General features: G+C 29.4%; 3 protein-coding genes across 3 annotated transcripts; 2 read left to right on the top strand and 1 right to left on the bottom strand.

The window, feature by feature from the left end:
• Nucleotides 1-1,491: 1,491 nt before the first annotated feature.
• PCYB_135470 (VIR-like CYIR protein) lies at nucleotides 1,492-2,468 on the top strand (the record flags this gene model as incomplete). Its single annotated transcript, XM_004224572.1, has 2 exons — nucleotides 1,492-1,563; nucleotides 1,608-2,468. The coding sequence occupies 2 exons, from the start codon at nucleotides 1,492-1,494 to the stop codon at nucleotides 2,466-2,468; spliced, it is 933 nt and encodes a 310-aa protein (XP_004224620.1).
• A 4,536-nt stretch (nucleotides 2,469-7,004) lies between these two features.
• PCYB_135460 (hypothetical protein) lies at nucleotides 7,005-7,799 on the bottom strand (the record flags this gene model as incomplete). Its single annotated transcript, XM_004224571.1, has 2 exons — nucleotides 7,005-7,354; nucleotides 7,388-7,799. 2 exons carry the CDS (start codon nucleotides 7,797-7,799, stop codon nucleotides 7,005-7,007), a joined length of 762 nt encoding a protein of 253 aa, XP_004224619.1.
• Nucleotides 7,800-14,317: 6,518 nt separating this feature from the next.
• On the top strand, nucleotides 14,318-15,643 carry PCYB_135450 (choline kinase; the record flags this gene model as incomplete). Its single annotated transcript, XM_004224570.1, has 2 exons — nucleotides 14,318-15,313; nucleotides 15,347-15,643. The coding sequence occupies 2 exons, from the start codon at nucleotides 14,318-14,320 to the stop codon at nucleotides 15,641-15,643; spliced, it is 1,293 nt and encodes a 430-aa protein (XP_004224618.1).
• Nucleotides 15,644-17,028: the final 1,385 nt, after the last annotated feature.

Genomic DNA, 17,028 nt, shown 5'->3' with positions numbered 1-17,028 from the left:
ATTATAAAATTATAAAATGCGAAATTTTTCTAATATATATACGCTTGTAATAAAAATAATTGTTTTCCTCATTTTATTTTATTCATATCTTATGATTAATAAAAATTCCACTAGCTCTATTAAAAATTGTGTTATAATAATTGAAAAATATATAAAATATTGAATAAGGCATAAAAATAATTATATATTTAGAAAAAATCTAAAAGTAATATGTTTAATAATTATGTCATCGAATTAGAATACGCATTCACCTATTACATCTTCACGTATTGAAATTTTCATAGATATAATATTTAGATAATGAAAATATATAAAACAATCATAATAATGTTTAATTTTTAAATAAATAAAAATGAAAATATTAATAAAAATAATTTATTTAAAAAGAAATATTCTAAATGTTATAAATACACATGTGTAATGTTATTTATTTATCATATATGCTATGTAAATTTAATTTTTTTTATTTTCGGATTTATTTTTCTCAGATATAATAAATGAAACGTTCTTTCAGTGTATTCCTCATAATTCTTTAAAAACACATGTTTTTTTTTTTTATTTAAATTATGATATTACATCTCTTTTTTGCAAACACACTAACATATTCTTATATTTAGTGAAAAGTTTAAAATAAATAAAATACACACATTCAAATAGTTAAAATGTAAACATATTGGTAAAAATAATTTTTAATTGTAATAGGGAAAAAATGTGTAGAATCGAGAAGTTACAGTTGTAATAAATTCCTAATATAATAGTCTTTAAATATAATTGAAATCATATAATTTTTACATTAATAAATTATTTTGTATTAAAGTTCCAAATTTTATTTACAATAATTTTTGTAATAATGAATAAGCTATTTTTGCAAAATGGTCACGTATTCCTATGGCTCGACATGAAAAAAAAAAAAAAACATTATGGTTACAGTATATAGAATCAATGTGTCACTACCGCCTGACGAAATGAAATATTCCATATTTTATATATATAACAGTCATTTGTAAAAAACACTTGTTTAAACGATTCACAATTAATTGTTTACATGTGGATGATAGAACATACGTATAATTAGAAATTGGACATACTAGCATTATCGTTATAGTTAATATTTTGTACATTTATAAATCAAAAAAATACACTGTAATTTTTTATCATATAATATTATATTTTCGTAGTGCTACAGGATTCATATGTTTATAACATATATATTCATTAATATAATTATGTTCATTGTTTTTAATATCAGTAAAACATTAATTATAACAGCAAGTACTGCACTTATATGAGATTTATCCAAATATTTAGTAACTTACATTTCTAATATACTAAAAACTAATCTTAAATATATCATTATGTGTATGTTTTTTATGTAGTAAAAAATTAAATTCGAACAAACATAATAATTTATTTTAAATAAAATGGCTTTAAATGCAAGAACATATACTCTTAATGATTTTTCTTCTCACGTACATTTTCTTGTTTAAAAAAATGTTTTTTTTAATAAATAAACTTAATATTGTGTTTTTACATAATATAAATAAAGAATACCTATGCAAATATGTATAATCTTGCATATGATTTTATTTTTTCCCCTTTTTTCATAGAATGTTGAATTGAAAAGTACTGATTTATATTATTTTTATCACAATTATTTTGACATAGGATGCGACAATGTTGATAATTCTATATATAGTTGTGATGCCATTAATAGCGATAAATCTCTAGATTCGTTTCCTCGTGAATTTTATATAAAACTGGAGAGGAATTTAAAGCTAATACCCAAATTATCAGCTGAACCTCCTGAAGGAAAAAGTAAAGATGAAAATAAACTTTGTTTTTATTTGAAATACTGGTTTTATGATCAATCAATCACCAAAGAAATTGAGAATACTCAGATAACTCAGCTTCTTAGTATGTTGCAACAGAACATAAGAGACAAATGTTCTGAATGTGCATGTGAACTTGATGTTAAATCACTGTACGATATTAATGGATTAAAACAGTATTATGATTATTATTTATTTTTGGAGGCATATGGGAATACAAGTCGCATGAGTGAAGAAATATATTCTAAGGAATATTGCAAATATATTGGAGATGCTAGGATTTCATATTTATTAAATACAACGATATGTTCTGAGAAGAATAGTGAATATTGTAATGAGTTTATTAAATACATAATGCCATATGTTAATATAGATGAGGTTTCCTCAATTTCCTGCCAAGCAGATGATTCACTTGATGATGTAATGGATTATAGTTTGTCTTCTACGATGGGATATAATTCAGAAAGTTATCCTGTGATTCCACCATCAAAAGAAACTAGTCAGCCCAAGTCAATTGGTCAATCAAGTCCTAGTTCTGAAGACACTAATGGAAAAACTTCAACCATAACTTCAGTTTCTTCTGTGGGTATAGGTTTTATTCTATTTCTCTTATATAAGGTTAAAGAACTATTATTTTAAAATATAAATATTATAATAGAAGTGTCCATATTTATTAGCATAGAAAATTTTTATAACATAACATTTATCTGTATACACTTTTTTATATATATCAGTTTACCCCTGTTGGTTCCTTGTTATATCCACAAGTTCAAAAGATTAAAAGCAAGATCCAGAATCTAATTCGAGGAAGAAAGGAGGTGCAACAAGATGGATATAATTTTTATCCCACGTACATGGACATTAATAGTTTTAACATTGAATATCAATCTAGATAATTTCTAAGTTAAGAATAATATTTCTTTACCTTATTCCTATATATGTACTAGAAAATAATGAGCGTCAAAGTAATAAAAGAAAATAATAAATACAATCCGCAGTAATCAGGAACAGACAAGTTCAAAATAAAACAATAGACCATCAATGTTATAATGAATGGAAACTATGCTGTAGTGTGATGATAAATAAAAAATATAATGATATGATAAAAATAAGACAGCTATACGAATAAATCCATATAATAATGTAGTAAAAAATTTCGAAAATAATTTTGAATTATTTATATATCCGACTCAGATATAAATAAAACTCATTTTATATCAATTCAGTAAGTCATATTCTATTTAACAATATGAACCAGAGGGGAAAAGTCACCCTAATATAATATAAAATCAAATATTTCCAAACGCTTAATAGAAAATATAAAGATCCTATAATGTTAGAAATTATTTTCTCTATAGAACAATTAACAAATGCTTTATTGTTGATAAATCGTTAATTTTGCTACATCAAATATTTACGCATTAACACATAAATGTGGATATAACGTTAAAAGCGGCTTATCTGTTTCTATATGTTCATTAACATTATTATTGATTGATGCGCATAACTAACGTAGATACAATTGATAGTTGCTATTTTTGTACATACTATAAATATGTATGAAATTATTTTATATAATGAATCGTTTAAAAGCTGTAAATTTAGGAGGATAAATACCCCCAATATAGATTAATACTGTTTGAGAAAGTAGTAACAAATGAGCCATTGCTTTAAAAACAAAAATCAAAATTTTCAAAATGGCAGATAAAAATAAAAGTGTATATCCCCAAGATGAAAATGTTTATATAATTATCCAATTCTGAATTATTTTTCCTAAAAATAAAGAATTCGCATATTTATATATAAGTGTACATTTGCAGCTAAATGTGTATATATACTACAAAGTGGTATAAAAAAAAAAAAATTCTCATAAATTTACACATTTCTTCATAAATATATAAACCAAATAAAAGAAGCATAGGTGTTCTATAAGAATAAGCTTCTCTTGCTATGTGACATACCGGATTGAGATTTATGTAAATAATTAATTATAAACAAAGAATTTATACAACATTGAAGAATCATATAAGTGCACTTTAAAACTGAAAATTTCGTGATATTATATTTGACCCTTCAAAGGGATAGGATATTAGTGTGCAATATTTTTTGGATGCCTTTTTTTCTTGAAATGCCAAATCGTTCCCTCATTTTTATATTTACATTATTCTTAAAAACGCCTGCAAGTATATTTTAATGAAGCTTTCTTACAGAGCATTCCTATCTCCATTCTCTTTTGTGGTTCTTTCGAAAACAATTTTATAAAAAAATCAAGGTGTAATAAAATAGTTATTTACGACCAAATTGCGGTGTTTGGCATTAGATTAACAAACTTTACTGTTTTTAGTTTCAAAACGTTCAGATATGCATCATAGATGGATGAACCACATTACAATGTATTATCAGAGAATTTATGTGTTTTTTCTCCTTCTTGGTTGTTATTGTGCATGTGTCTTGATAGTCACCATTTAAAATTTACTTATCATTGTACGGTCCCTTAATTGTGATATTCTACATTTTTTGTGTTCTTTATCGAGAAAATTTTTAGATGAACAATAGATAATTGCATAAAAATGTGTGCATTTTTGTGATCTAAAAAGTATTATCACGTTGAATAATAAATTCGGAACAACAAAGTGGAAACAAATACAGATAATCAAATTTGTGACTGCACCAATAACACGATCCAATTTTTTGATTATATAAATCCTGGCAGTGGAAGAAGATATAAAATAAAAAAACTGTAACAAATGTATGCATTAAAAGATAAAGACAAACTGTAAACGGAACAAGTGCATGTAGCAGAAAAATCAAAGCGCAGAATAATCGTTCGTTGGAACATGTGAAAAAAATTACATAAAAGGTCTCTATATTTGAGTAACATATTTACATGGACTTTTCCAGTATACTCCAGAAATGTGAATACAAATTAAGTGGAGGATATTTATCTAACCTTTATTTGTCATTTTTGGTGAGAAATGACAACCACATTACATCAATTACTTTCATAAGGCTGGAATTATTGACGGTGTAAATTGTATTATAATGACAAAGCAGAAGCACAGTTAACACGCGAAAAAAAGATCAAATTTATGAATGGATAAATAACAGATTTTTTACCTTTATACAAGAATGATCAAAACAATTAGCTACTAAAATGTGGGAACTATGAAACACCGCAAAATAAATTAGAACAGACTAGCGTTCTGTACAAATGATGGACGAAGGAAGTAAAATTTATTTTATATGTGGTTCAAAGTATCATAAGAAATAAAATTCATTCAATAGCAAACGATAACTTCCATGAAACTTATAACCTGGTGTCGGCAACAAGAATACCAAGAATATCCACAAATGGTGATACTACATAAAAAGTTTGTTTCTCGACGCTATGTTTTGCATCCCATCGTAAAATCACCAATTTGGTACTTTATATGTAAGAATATCTGTGAGTTACGGAAGGATAAAAATACAAACGCACCTATCAGAAAATGCACCCATTTATGCACGTAATGAATTGATGTAAAATTATGTTTACTGAAACCCTAAATTGCAATGAGCTACTTAAAATTGTACTTGTAAATAGATTAAAATGGGAATTCCCATTTGCAAATAATGTTTTATAAGGTATCACAAAATGAGGGGAAGTTTAATTCGTGAAGTTACCCAAAAAGTAACAAAATCTTTTAACTGTATTACTATTTTGTCCACTCGTCCTATGAGAGATGGCACATCAGGATGTAAAATAATTAAGCATATATTACCTGTCCAATTCGTAATTTTATGTGTGTGAATGCATAGACACACATACACCTTTTTTAGTCTATTTTTTTTTTTCGTATTATATTAATTATCAATTTCTTTTTTTTTTTTGTTATTGTTTTAAATAAACCCATTTTTTGTGAAAATTGCGTCCAACTTCGTTTTTGTTCCTACTTTTTTTTTTTTTTTTCCAAAAGTGGATTCATTGTTTGAGGTCATAAAAACATTACCCTTATAATAAATATGTTTAATTAAAATAATACTCGATAAATGGGGAAAAACTTATTCCTCAAAAATTGAAAATATGCTTTCTGCTACGTACACAAATGATATGTACACATATTGTTCGTACTACCTCTGTATATGGTTTTTCCTCATTACAATTTTTCTAAGATTTGTAATTGACCTAACTGAAATGATGGTGTAGTGGGGTAATGCAATAGTGCGGACATTCAACAACACATAACTACAATGGCGCAACAAGGCAACAATACGGAAATACAATAAAATCAAAATTGTCATTCTTATAAAATGAGGTGAAGAATGTATATATGATGAGACATGTATTGTGATACTCTTAAAATTCATAATATAAAGCATACAATGTTACGGGGGGTGTACCATCGGGGCCTTCGAAATTTCAGACATATCTAACAAATGTGCATAAACACATATGCGAAACCTTGATCATCCTTGAAACGCAAACTGTTCACTTGAAAGCTCGGTGTAGGCTGTCCAAATGATATCACGCTTAGTGATAGGTTCTTTTCGCTCTCTTGACAAAAAAGGTAAGAAACTGCGCACAAACATATATGAGCACATGCTTATTTTTCTGTTACCCCTGACTTATTTCTTCATATCATTAATTTGATTCATATGGAAATGCCAAATATGCGCATTTTTACGGAACTGTTTCAATGCCCACTTTTTTCTGATAAATTAACCTACAAATATTTCCTAAACCTGCACAAATCGGAATCGTGTTCTCTTAAATCAGTCCGATATGTTTAACCATGTAAGCTTCCGTTTCGTGCAAACAAATTAAGGGCGTTATCGTTTCCAATAGAGCGCACAGCTTATCAAACATCGGTGATCATACTAGCATCTTTATGCCATTTTTTTCTACTTTTTACATCTTATATGCTAATGTAATTGCGTAACATTAATATAGCGTGCTATATATTTGCTAACATAAGTCACTTACCAGGGGTGTGTCAAATAACTGCCCTGCATTTACAGTACAAACCAGATATACGCGTCTTCCCCAAGTGCCCCTTTTTTGCATAATTAGTTACCAATTTTTTAACACATTTTGCTTCGAAATGTAGCACATGTCACAGTAACAACAAATGTAATTGTTTTTCAAATTATGGAAAATCGCGAGGTACAGGACAAATCGCGGCGATCGTCCCATCTTCAGTTACTATTTGCATGGGATGGCATATCATACTGAAATTCAAGAATGTCCAAAACTCTACTCCTTATTCGAAGTGCCCTTCTGGCTACTGCAGTTTCATTTTCTGCAATATCATTAGTTAACAATCGAAGATTTAGTGATTCTCTTATATGCGTCAAATTATTTAAAATACTATATATATGCTCTTCTGTACGTTGTCTTGCAACTAACTGCAGTATTTCTACAGTTTCGTCCAATTCCTCCTTATAGGCTTCTAACTTTTGCAAAATTATATATTGATTTAACGGACTAATTGAGATTATTTCATCAACGAGTTCGGTTAATCTAGCCTGCATATTTGCTATTCTATCTGCGGGAAAATATGGCATTTCCATCCGTATACGTCGACGTAGCCTATCCCTAACTAAACCATCAACATTCACACGACCTGTTTCTCTATCCAAACGTAAAATCATGGCAGTTATTATATCACCTGCAGCTATTGATTCTACATGTACTATGTGAAGAAGTCTTAAAATTTCATCAATTGTAAGTGAGCAATCATAAGTGCGTTTTAATGCTTCTCTTGAAGGATTTCTTTGTGCAAGATTTCTCCCATTTGTTCTAGGCATATATTCATTTCGGTTATCTAAAGAAATATGCAATACTGTGTCGAGCGAATTTAGGTTATGCAATATCATACTTGAAAAATATATTGTTAATAAAATACAAATAAATTTATACACTTTAATTATCTCCATAATGCAACGTATATGATTGCACACTTCGATTATTCTGTTTGTGTACAACATCATTTGCCCCCCAAGCGTACATAAAAGAATAAATCAAAAATTAATCTAAATATTGTTTCTTTCTTCTCGATAAAAAGAGTCCTACATACATGAAATCTATAATTTTGATATATAGAATTTTTTTTTCAATTTTTTGTGTCGCTTAGGAGCGCAAAATTCGCTTCTTATCCTTTTGCGAAAGATAGAACAAAAATAAATTGGAACTCCTTTCACTGCTTATTTTTTTTTTAAACTTGACAAATACAACGGTTTTCGTTAATATTTTCTCTTATTAAATGAATACAATGGCTTATAAAAACTTGAACATTACATACACTTTAAAATTTCAAATACACAAAACCCATCGATGTTGTATTAATGTACAAAAATGTGTTATTCGAAGTAAAAATGGAAAAAAGGCACTATCTCACATAGTGATAACAAAAATTAAAATGAACAAATAAAAACAACCTTGACACGAATGAATACAGCTGCAGTTTCAGTTGTAATGCTTTAAAATACAATGATTAAAAAAAAAAAAAATTTTAAGCAACGTGAACAAATGAGAACACAACTAGTGATCAAAATGCAAGTTCACAAAAATGAATGAACGTTGTAATGACAGAAAAAATGAGATCGAAATAGTTATTTACATTTTTTCGTTACATATGCATTTAAACAAAAAGAAAAAGATGCAACAAAATACATTTAATTCAAAATACATTTTTTTTTGTTGTTCTGGTTTAAAAATTCTTATCAATTCAGCTCATATTTGTGCATTAAATTTATAAAACCTGCTGCATGCACGTAATATTTTTCAAAACCACTTGCCATTTTTAAAATTCGTATTGTTCACCACGTATTAAAGCGCAAAAATATTTCATGTTCTACGTTTGCATCCTTTTAACCAGCAGTTTCGGCATGCACATGTATACAAAGCGTGCGAAAAAGGAAGAACCTTGGTTGCCGCTATGCTATCTTTGATTTTTTATATTTACTTAAGCTTATCCCTTTTGCTTATTCACCCTCCTATACACAAAGTTGCCATTTCGATCAATTTTTCAAGTTTGTGACTAAAATTATGGAACGGGGAATATGTCTAAATTTACAAAGCTCAATAATGGTATGCTTTTATAACGGCGACTTATTGCCACAGGCTGAGCTGCCGTGAGACCACATAAAGTGACATGTGTACTGAAACCACATTGGCGCGGAGCAAGAGAGCATTAATCTCTTATAAAACACGCGTTTATCGCATAATGCTAAACGGAACCACATGCGCGATACTTTTTTTAGAAACCATATAACACAACCACATAACTCAAATTTTAAAACACACCACATAGCAACATGCCTTTGCTATTTAGGTAAATCAACTTAAACAAGTTTAATCAAGTTAATTTAATTACTTCCACTTTTAAAAAAATGCGTCTTTCATAAGAAATAAAAAAAATGTTGGTTGCATTTGCGGAACATTAATAAGATCTCGCAATATTGTTTCCGCAAAATTTATCGCACAAAAGCGTAAAAAAACGAACAAATTTCGCATTGTTATTTGAAAAGCGCGCAGACTGATAAAAAAAAAAAAAAAACAAAAAACGAACACACCAAAATGAATGGAATAACCTGTTTTAATAGTCTTGATGCTCACATTTCGCAGAATGTCATTTGAAGGCATTGCCCTACGAAAAGATAAGCAAAATGAAATTAGAAAACACGTATACACTTTCGCAAATAAAATTAAAACCACATTTTTTACAAATAACATCAAAACGGTTGAATGCGAAAGTTGTTTTTATATTATGTGCCCTGCTCTTTGTTTCTTTTTTTTTTTTCCTCATTGCATGTCCTCACTCGAAACCCTATGCGGGATTCATTCAAATTTTTGCAAATGCTGCGTTACATTTATGGATAATTTTCAAGTGTAAACATTTTTTTTTTTTTAAAAACCACTAAGTACACAATTTTAAAATGCTCACGTAAATACTTTAACCATTTATATGTAAAAATGAAGAAAACAAACAGTTGAACGTTCTCATTTCTGTGGGGTGGTCTCACCTTGGACATTACGAAAGAAGTTATTTTGTTTCTCTTTGTTAACAAAACAGTAGTATAAACCCATGCGCTGCGCAATAACCCCCTTTGCGACGCTTAAAAATTCATTTTTGTACACGTGCCCCTAATGCAATGCCTTATTGATGTTTAAAAAAGAATGTACATACATTCGCAAAAGTAGGAATAAAACACATATATCGCTATTTGCTTATGTAATTTTTCCAAATGAAAGGCACTTAGCTTATTACAAGTCAGTGAATACTTAACAAAAAAGATGTGCTCAATAATACACACATTTTTTTCCTTTTTTTTCAACTCAATATTTCGCGCGCGCTGTAGGAGACTACTGAAACATAAGAATTATTTTTATTAACAGAAATAACGCTCTTAATATAATTTTTTAAAAAATAAATGCGCAAACGCATATACAATGGACATTATAGCATCATCGGAGAAAGATCCTAATTTTCAAACACGTGTGTTTAATGAAAACCCGTTGTAAACCCCAATTTTCTTTATGTGCAAACGTTCCCACATAAAACAATTAAAATAGTGAACAAATTTGTGAACAAAAATAAACAAAAAAGCTTTTCATTTCAAAAAGTGTTAAATGTTTCTCCATATGGGAAGAACTTCAATATCGTGATATTTGGCGAATACAGCTTTGGTAAATTTTCTGGACGAAAATTCATCATAAAACGACGGAGTAATATAAATTTACTTTGCACATACGGACATTTAATCACGCGTCACGCTCCTCTTATGACCACTTTCCGCGTATTACTAATTATTCTTTTTGAAATGTGGACTAAAAATTGTACATCACGCACGTTTCGCACAAGTGACGTGAACGACATGGAAAAATTGTATGCTCTGAAAAGAGCAATTTTTGTAAAGCCACAACTTATTCCCGTGTATAGTCTTTTACAGGCCCATGTAAAAGGAATAACTGTCCTAAATAATTATTTGTCCACATACTAAAAATAAAAAAAATTGATTAATTTGGCAACCTCAAATTAACGCTTTTTACCCTTAACATGTGGTCATCCTTTTTGCGAATGGCTCTCTTTTTCCATTCGTTTCGACTTTAAAAAAAAAAAATCCAATGGGCCTACAGATTGTACACATATACATGTGTATATCATTAAAACGTCATCTACACGGCGCAACAAATTTTAATCCAGTGGCTCAATTATGAACAATATTTTTATCTTCTGGAAAAACATTCGAGGGGTACGTAAAACACGCAAAAAAAAAATTTAAACAAAAAACTCAAATCGTCATAAATTCCCTCGTTCAGTATATGTATCTATCTATATATATATGTATATATGTATACACATAGAATTGTGTAATATATTTCAACACATATCAGACATATAACGAGCGACTGTTCCTCTATTTGCAAAATTGATGACTGCACAAACTGCTAACCCTTTCATTTGCTTTTCCAAATCGATAATGCGCAATTAATTACATATACTTCCAATTTGCGTTTTCTCAAAACGTTTGCCATTTAATTTTTTGACAAATAATTCATCCGTTATATGTAATTTCCTCGTGCGGGAAATCATAAACAGCTTCGTGATAAATTATGCCTCTATTTACGCAAGCGCGCGTTTATACATATAAGATTAAATCTTCACATTAAACCACAAATCGCTCGATTCGTGCGCGTTTCCCTCGTGCGTTTAAATTTAACGCATAAAAACACATTTCATTCAAAAAAATCATTTCCGCATGGGTCACCACAAATGTATAATATACCAATTAAAACATAAAAATTTAATTAACGGTAAAATCTTTCTGCCGCAATTGCGAATTTGTTTTATCGTTTAAACTTTTCCCATCTTTGGAATTGCTTTATTATACACTTTGTTACTATACAAAACTGATGCGTAAAATAACGCCAAACATAATTATATATAATTTTGAACTTTATTTTATATGAAGCATTTTTTAAAAGCACACCACAGCTCATTTTTAAACAAAAAATATATATATATTTTTTTTAATTTTTCCGTAGTAATTACATATATATGTATTAAAATTATGTACTCAAAAATTCATGTGCCCAATTATCCATTGTTAATTTTTTTCTCATTTTTAATTTTAAATTTGAAAAAAAAAAATTTCCCAAGCCATAATTTTGTTTAAACGAATTTTACTATATAATTATTATGTTACGTTAATTTTTACCAAACTCCTCGCGTAATTGCACAGTTGCGCAGTCTCGCACAATCGCAAAATAGCACAACGCGCAAGTGCGTGCTTTAACCAATATTCAATTTTATGGAAATAATTTTTAGCACATTTAAACAAATTTGTTTTCCTCTGCCGCGTTAATTGCGCGCCTTCACAAATATCGCTTTTTCCCTCGCTCACTTTTATAACCTTTTCTTTACGCCAGTTTATATACTCTTACTTAGAGTATTTTATTCACGTATGCGAATTTATAAGTATACATAAACATATATTATTTATATATTATATATTTATACATCCATAATTTTTTATACTTATATGTAGGACCTTTTTCATTTTTACTGCGGGCATTTTGCTGCTCATTTTTAACATATACCCATGTGATTTTTTTTTTTATTATGTATACGTACATACGTATGCGGGAATATGAAATACGCGCCCTGTATATTATTTCATACCATGCAAACATCTTTTTTGCAATTGCTGTATTTTAAATTTTTTGCCAAAAAAATTACAAACTGAACACAGCATAAATTAATATGCAAAAATAAAAGTTTTGTTCAACTTAACAGAATTGTTACAGAACAATATTTGATATATTTTATTATCGTTTATACTAAAGCGCGTTAAGTTTTACATTAAAGAAAATTTATTCCACACGTTTATACATAATTTATATGTAAGAAACAGTACTTAAAAATCTTACATTTAAATATTAGCATTAGTATGAGTATAACTGCATGAAAACCAGAGTATTGCGATCACTCTGAAATACCTTATCCTTTATACTTCTTTTTTTTGCGTATTTCATTTTATTATATTATTTTCTGTTTTTTCCATGTAATTTTTTTAAAATAAAAGCGTAATACATTTTAATTTTACCGTTAGATGTATTCATAGAACTATACTTTCAGTGATACTTGTATGTGGTTAATTTGATTTATAAAATAATCATCATTTTAGTACACCTTTCGTATTCTTGTTCTTATTTGGGATAGAAGCAAATATATTATGAGAGAGTACTACTAAAATTTTTTTTAATCACGCACGGAATTATTCCTTGTGCTTTGAAATAAATGTAAGGATTAAATCAATAAACAAAAGGTTAAATAAACATAATTTGACCTCAATCTCCCCCCTTCCCCCAACAAATATTTGTTTTGTTTTATGCAAGGTGCTATTTTCCATATTTGAAAACTTGTTTTACAAAAGATAAAAAGTAAAACATATCACAAAGGAAAGTTCTTCTGAACGGTTACTCAAAGATACACACAGCGCGCAACTGACTTTTTTCAAAAGAGAAAAATAAGAAAGTGATAAGGCAGCAAATCAACAAAGTAGTGAACGGACAAAGCAGTAAAGCGATAAATCAACAAGGCAGTAAAACTATAAAACGTCAAAGCGTCAAAGCTGTAAAACGACAAAATTGCAAAACTCTAAAACGACAAAACCACAAAACGACTAAACTGTAAAGTTTTAGGGCAATAAAATAGCACGAACAAAAATATATACCTTCACCCGTTGACAATTTATAAAATTGCAACATTAGGGCATTATTCTTGCACCTCGCATGGGTCAGTGCCCAAAAAAAAAAAAATCCTTTTTTTTCGACATTTGGGGAATTAATTGTATTTTTAATTAAATCTATTTCCAAATGTTGTATTTTGTAGATTTCACAACACATGTGTATTTCATTTTAGTTTTTTAACTTTTTACGTTAAAAACAATTTAAAAGAATTTAACGCAAAAGTAAAAGTCTATATATCGTTGTGGGGCTGATTGAAAAACATTTGTGAATTTATAAAATCTGCTTACATAAACAAATGTGTATGCATAGCGCACTGTTTTGTTATTTGTTTATATGTGCTTACATGTGTGCTTGTGCACTTAAAAATTCCATAATTTAGTTCGGGATTTTTGAAAACGCAACATCTGTAAAACGTCGTTCAAAAATAGCGTAACCGTTTGCACGCGTTATGATAACGCGATATAACAACGTGATTAAACAGCGTGATTAAACAACGCGATTAAACAACGCGATATAGCCACTCGTTGTAATCACTCGTTATAGCCGCTCATTACAGCCACGCGTGATAGCTACTAATTTACGTCTATGCCGTACAGCCACCCTTCATTTGCACCCCTTATTTGCACGCGTCACGCGCATGTTTTATATGAACTCCATATATGCACGCTTCTTGCACCCCCTTCACATTTCAATACACTTGAGAAGAAAAAGGAGAAAAATTCAAAGAATAACGTATTACAGCCAACAAGCAAAAATGGAAAGTATCAGCAGGACATATGAAAATATTAAAAATGATAAAAATAATTTATCAAATGTTGAAAACGCGAAAAATGGAAATTTGAAAGCGGCCCCCAATGGAACCATCTGTTGTCCTGAAGACTTAAAAATGTATAGCACTATTCAGCTAAATCAGGAAATAGAAATATCCAAAAATCCATTTCCTTTACAAGAAGTTAATAAAAAAAACGACATACCATTGTGTGCCCAAGAATTTTCGGACCTAACGGATCCGTTATATATTAAAAAGATATGCCTGGAGAAAATACCAGAGTGGCACCATTTTACCGAAGATAATTTAAGGGTTAAGCAGATACTAAGTGGACTAACCAACCAGTTATTTGAGGTGGGACTAAAAGAAGAAACAGCAAACAATTATCATTCCATAAGGACACGTGTTTTATTTAGGATTTATGGAAAACACGTTGACGAGTTGTACAATACAATCTCCGAATTTGAAGTGTACAAAACTATGAGCAAATATAAAATAGCTCCCCAGTTGCTAAACACATTTAATGGGGGACGCATAGAGGAATGGCTTTATGGGGATCCTCTCCGAATTGATGATTTAAAAAACCCAACCATATTAATTGGTATTGCAAATGTGTTGGGTAAATTTCATACCCTCAGTCGGAAACGCCATTTACCTGAACACTGGGATAGAACACCGTGTATCTTTAAAATGATGGAAAAATGGAAAAATCAGCTCTTCAAATATAAAAATATAGAAAAGTACAATTGTGATATTCATAAGTATATCAAAGAATCTGATAAGTTTATTAAATTTATGAGTGTGTACTCCAAGTCAGACAATTTAGCGAATTCCATCGTTTTTTGCCATAATGACCTACAAGAAAACAACATTATTAACACCAATAAGTGTTTACGCCTAATTGATTTTGAATACTCAGGCTTTAATTTTCTCGCAACAGATATAGCCAACTTTTTCATCGAAACATCCATAGATTATTCTGTAAGCTCTTATCCCTTTTTTGCAATTGATAAGAAAAAATACATTTCCTATGATAACAGGAAATTGTTTATCACTGCATATTTATCAAATTATCTGGACAAATCTCATGTCGCACCAACCCCCAAATTAATTGATCAAATATTAGAGGCAGTGGAGGTTCAAGCGTTGGGTGCTCATTTGTTATGGGGATTCTGGTCCATCATTAGAGGGTATCAAACCAAAAGTTACAACGAATTTGATTTTTTTCTATACGCAAAAGAGAGGCTTAAAATGTATGATGACCAGAAGGAGTATTTAATTTCAAACAACATTATTAAAGATTACGATTAAAGTCATGTTTTGTGAGCAGGTATGTTCGTCCGAAATGTTATCTTAAAATGGGAGACCAATTTTTTTTTTTATTGTGTCAAAAAAAATAAATAAATAAAATAAAATAAATCCACCAATAAATATCACCCAATCGTAATAAGAAAAATACCAATGAATATTTCTTCATACGAATACTTCAAACCAAGGAGGGCTCCATTTTTTTCAGTTTGTATATGTTAGTATAATATTTATTTTATTTAGTTATTTATTTTATTTTTTTTTTTTTTTTTAGTCCAAACATAACCCACAGCCATCATTTGCGTGAGTTATGTTTTCTAGAAATTATTTTTTGTTACTTATCAGCAAGTATTGTCAATACCTATATTGCCTAAGACAATTTGAATAAAACCATATTGTAATGGGAATATTAAAATTGGGTATGTGTAATATTATGTATTTGGTGTTTTCAAGAGTATACCTTTGCTGTTAAAATGACATAAAAAAAAAAAATAAAATAAAATAAATTACATAAATGAATACATATTATATTTTAACATAACTTTGAAACATATGTGTATGTATCGTTTCATGCAATATGTGAGTGTACATATATAGACATTGTCATCATTAAAAGTTTAATTCATTAAATTATGTGTAATTAATTGCCTGAACACACAAAATATTTTTGTGCTCATAAAGTCTTTCATTTCTCTCCCCCCATCCTGCGCCTTTCCTTTTGCTTTTCCATTGTTTCAGTTTTCTCTTGTCACATATTTATATTGGAGTCATATCCATGAGATTTTAAGTAGCATATGTATTTTGTATGAATTTATTTTAAAAAAGAAGGAAGATCACACATTCGACCATTTCATTTGTGAATGTATACTATGTGAATATATATGTTGCATGAGTGCGAGTGCTTTTGCACATGTGTGAATCTTTGTGCATCTACAGATCTGTGCACTTGTATGGATCGTTGCACATGTACGAATCTGTGCGTATGGATGTGCGTCCACACACGTATGCCACTTCACACATGTACGCACCTACGTATTATACATATGTGCACATTTGCCTATATATGTTTATTCAATTTTCATAAAAATTTGAAAATCATTATAACAAATTAACATAGGCATTCGTGAATTCTCCCCCCTTTTTTTTTTTTTTTTTTTTTTATAATATAACTAAAACGTTTTTGCGAGACGACCTTATTATAAAAATAACCAAGTGAACCAAAGAGGGGAACCTTTTGGGCACGCAAAAAAATGATCGTCCATAATTAAACGTGAAAGTTAATTTAGGGCCGGATATGTTTAGAAAGATAAAACTGCGCATCATTTCTACGATCATTTTTGCGCTCGAGTTGTTCTACTAGCGAGTTGGCGGAGCTCCGGTGAGGAGTT

This window comes from Plasmodium cynomolgi, chromosome 13 (genome assembly GCF_000321355.1).
Source record: "Plasmodium cynomolgi strain B DNA, chromosome 13, whole genome shotgun sequence".
Lineage (NCBI taxonomy): Eukaryota > Apicomplexa > Aconoidasida > Haemosporida > Plasmodiidae > Plasmodium > Plasmodium cynomolgi.
Note: the sequence above shows the minus strand (reverse complement) of the source record. Positions and strands in the feature narration are given on the sequence as shown.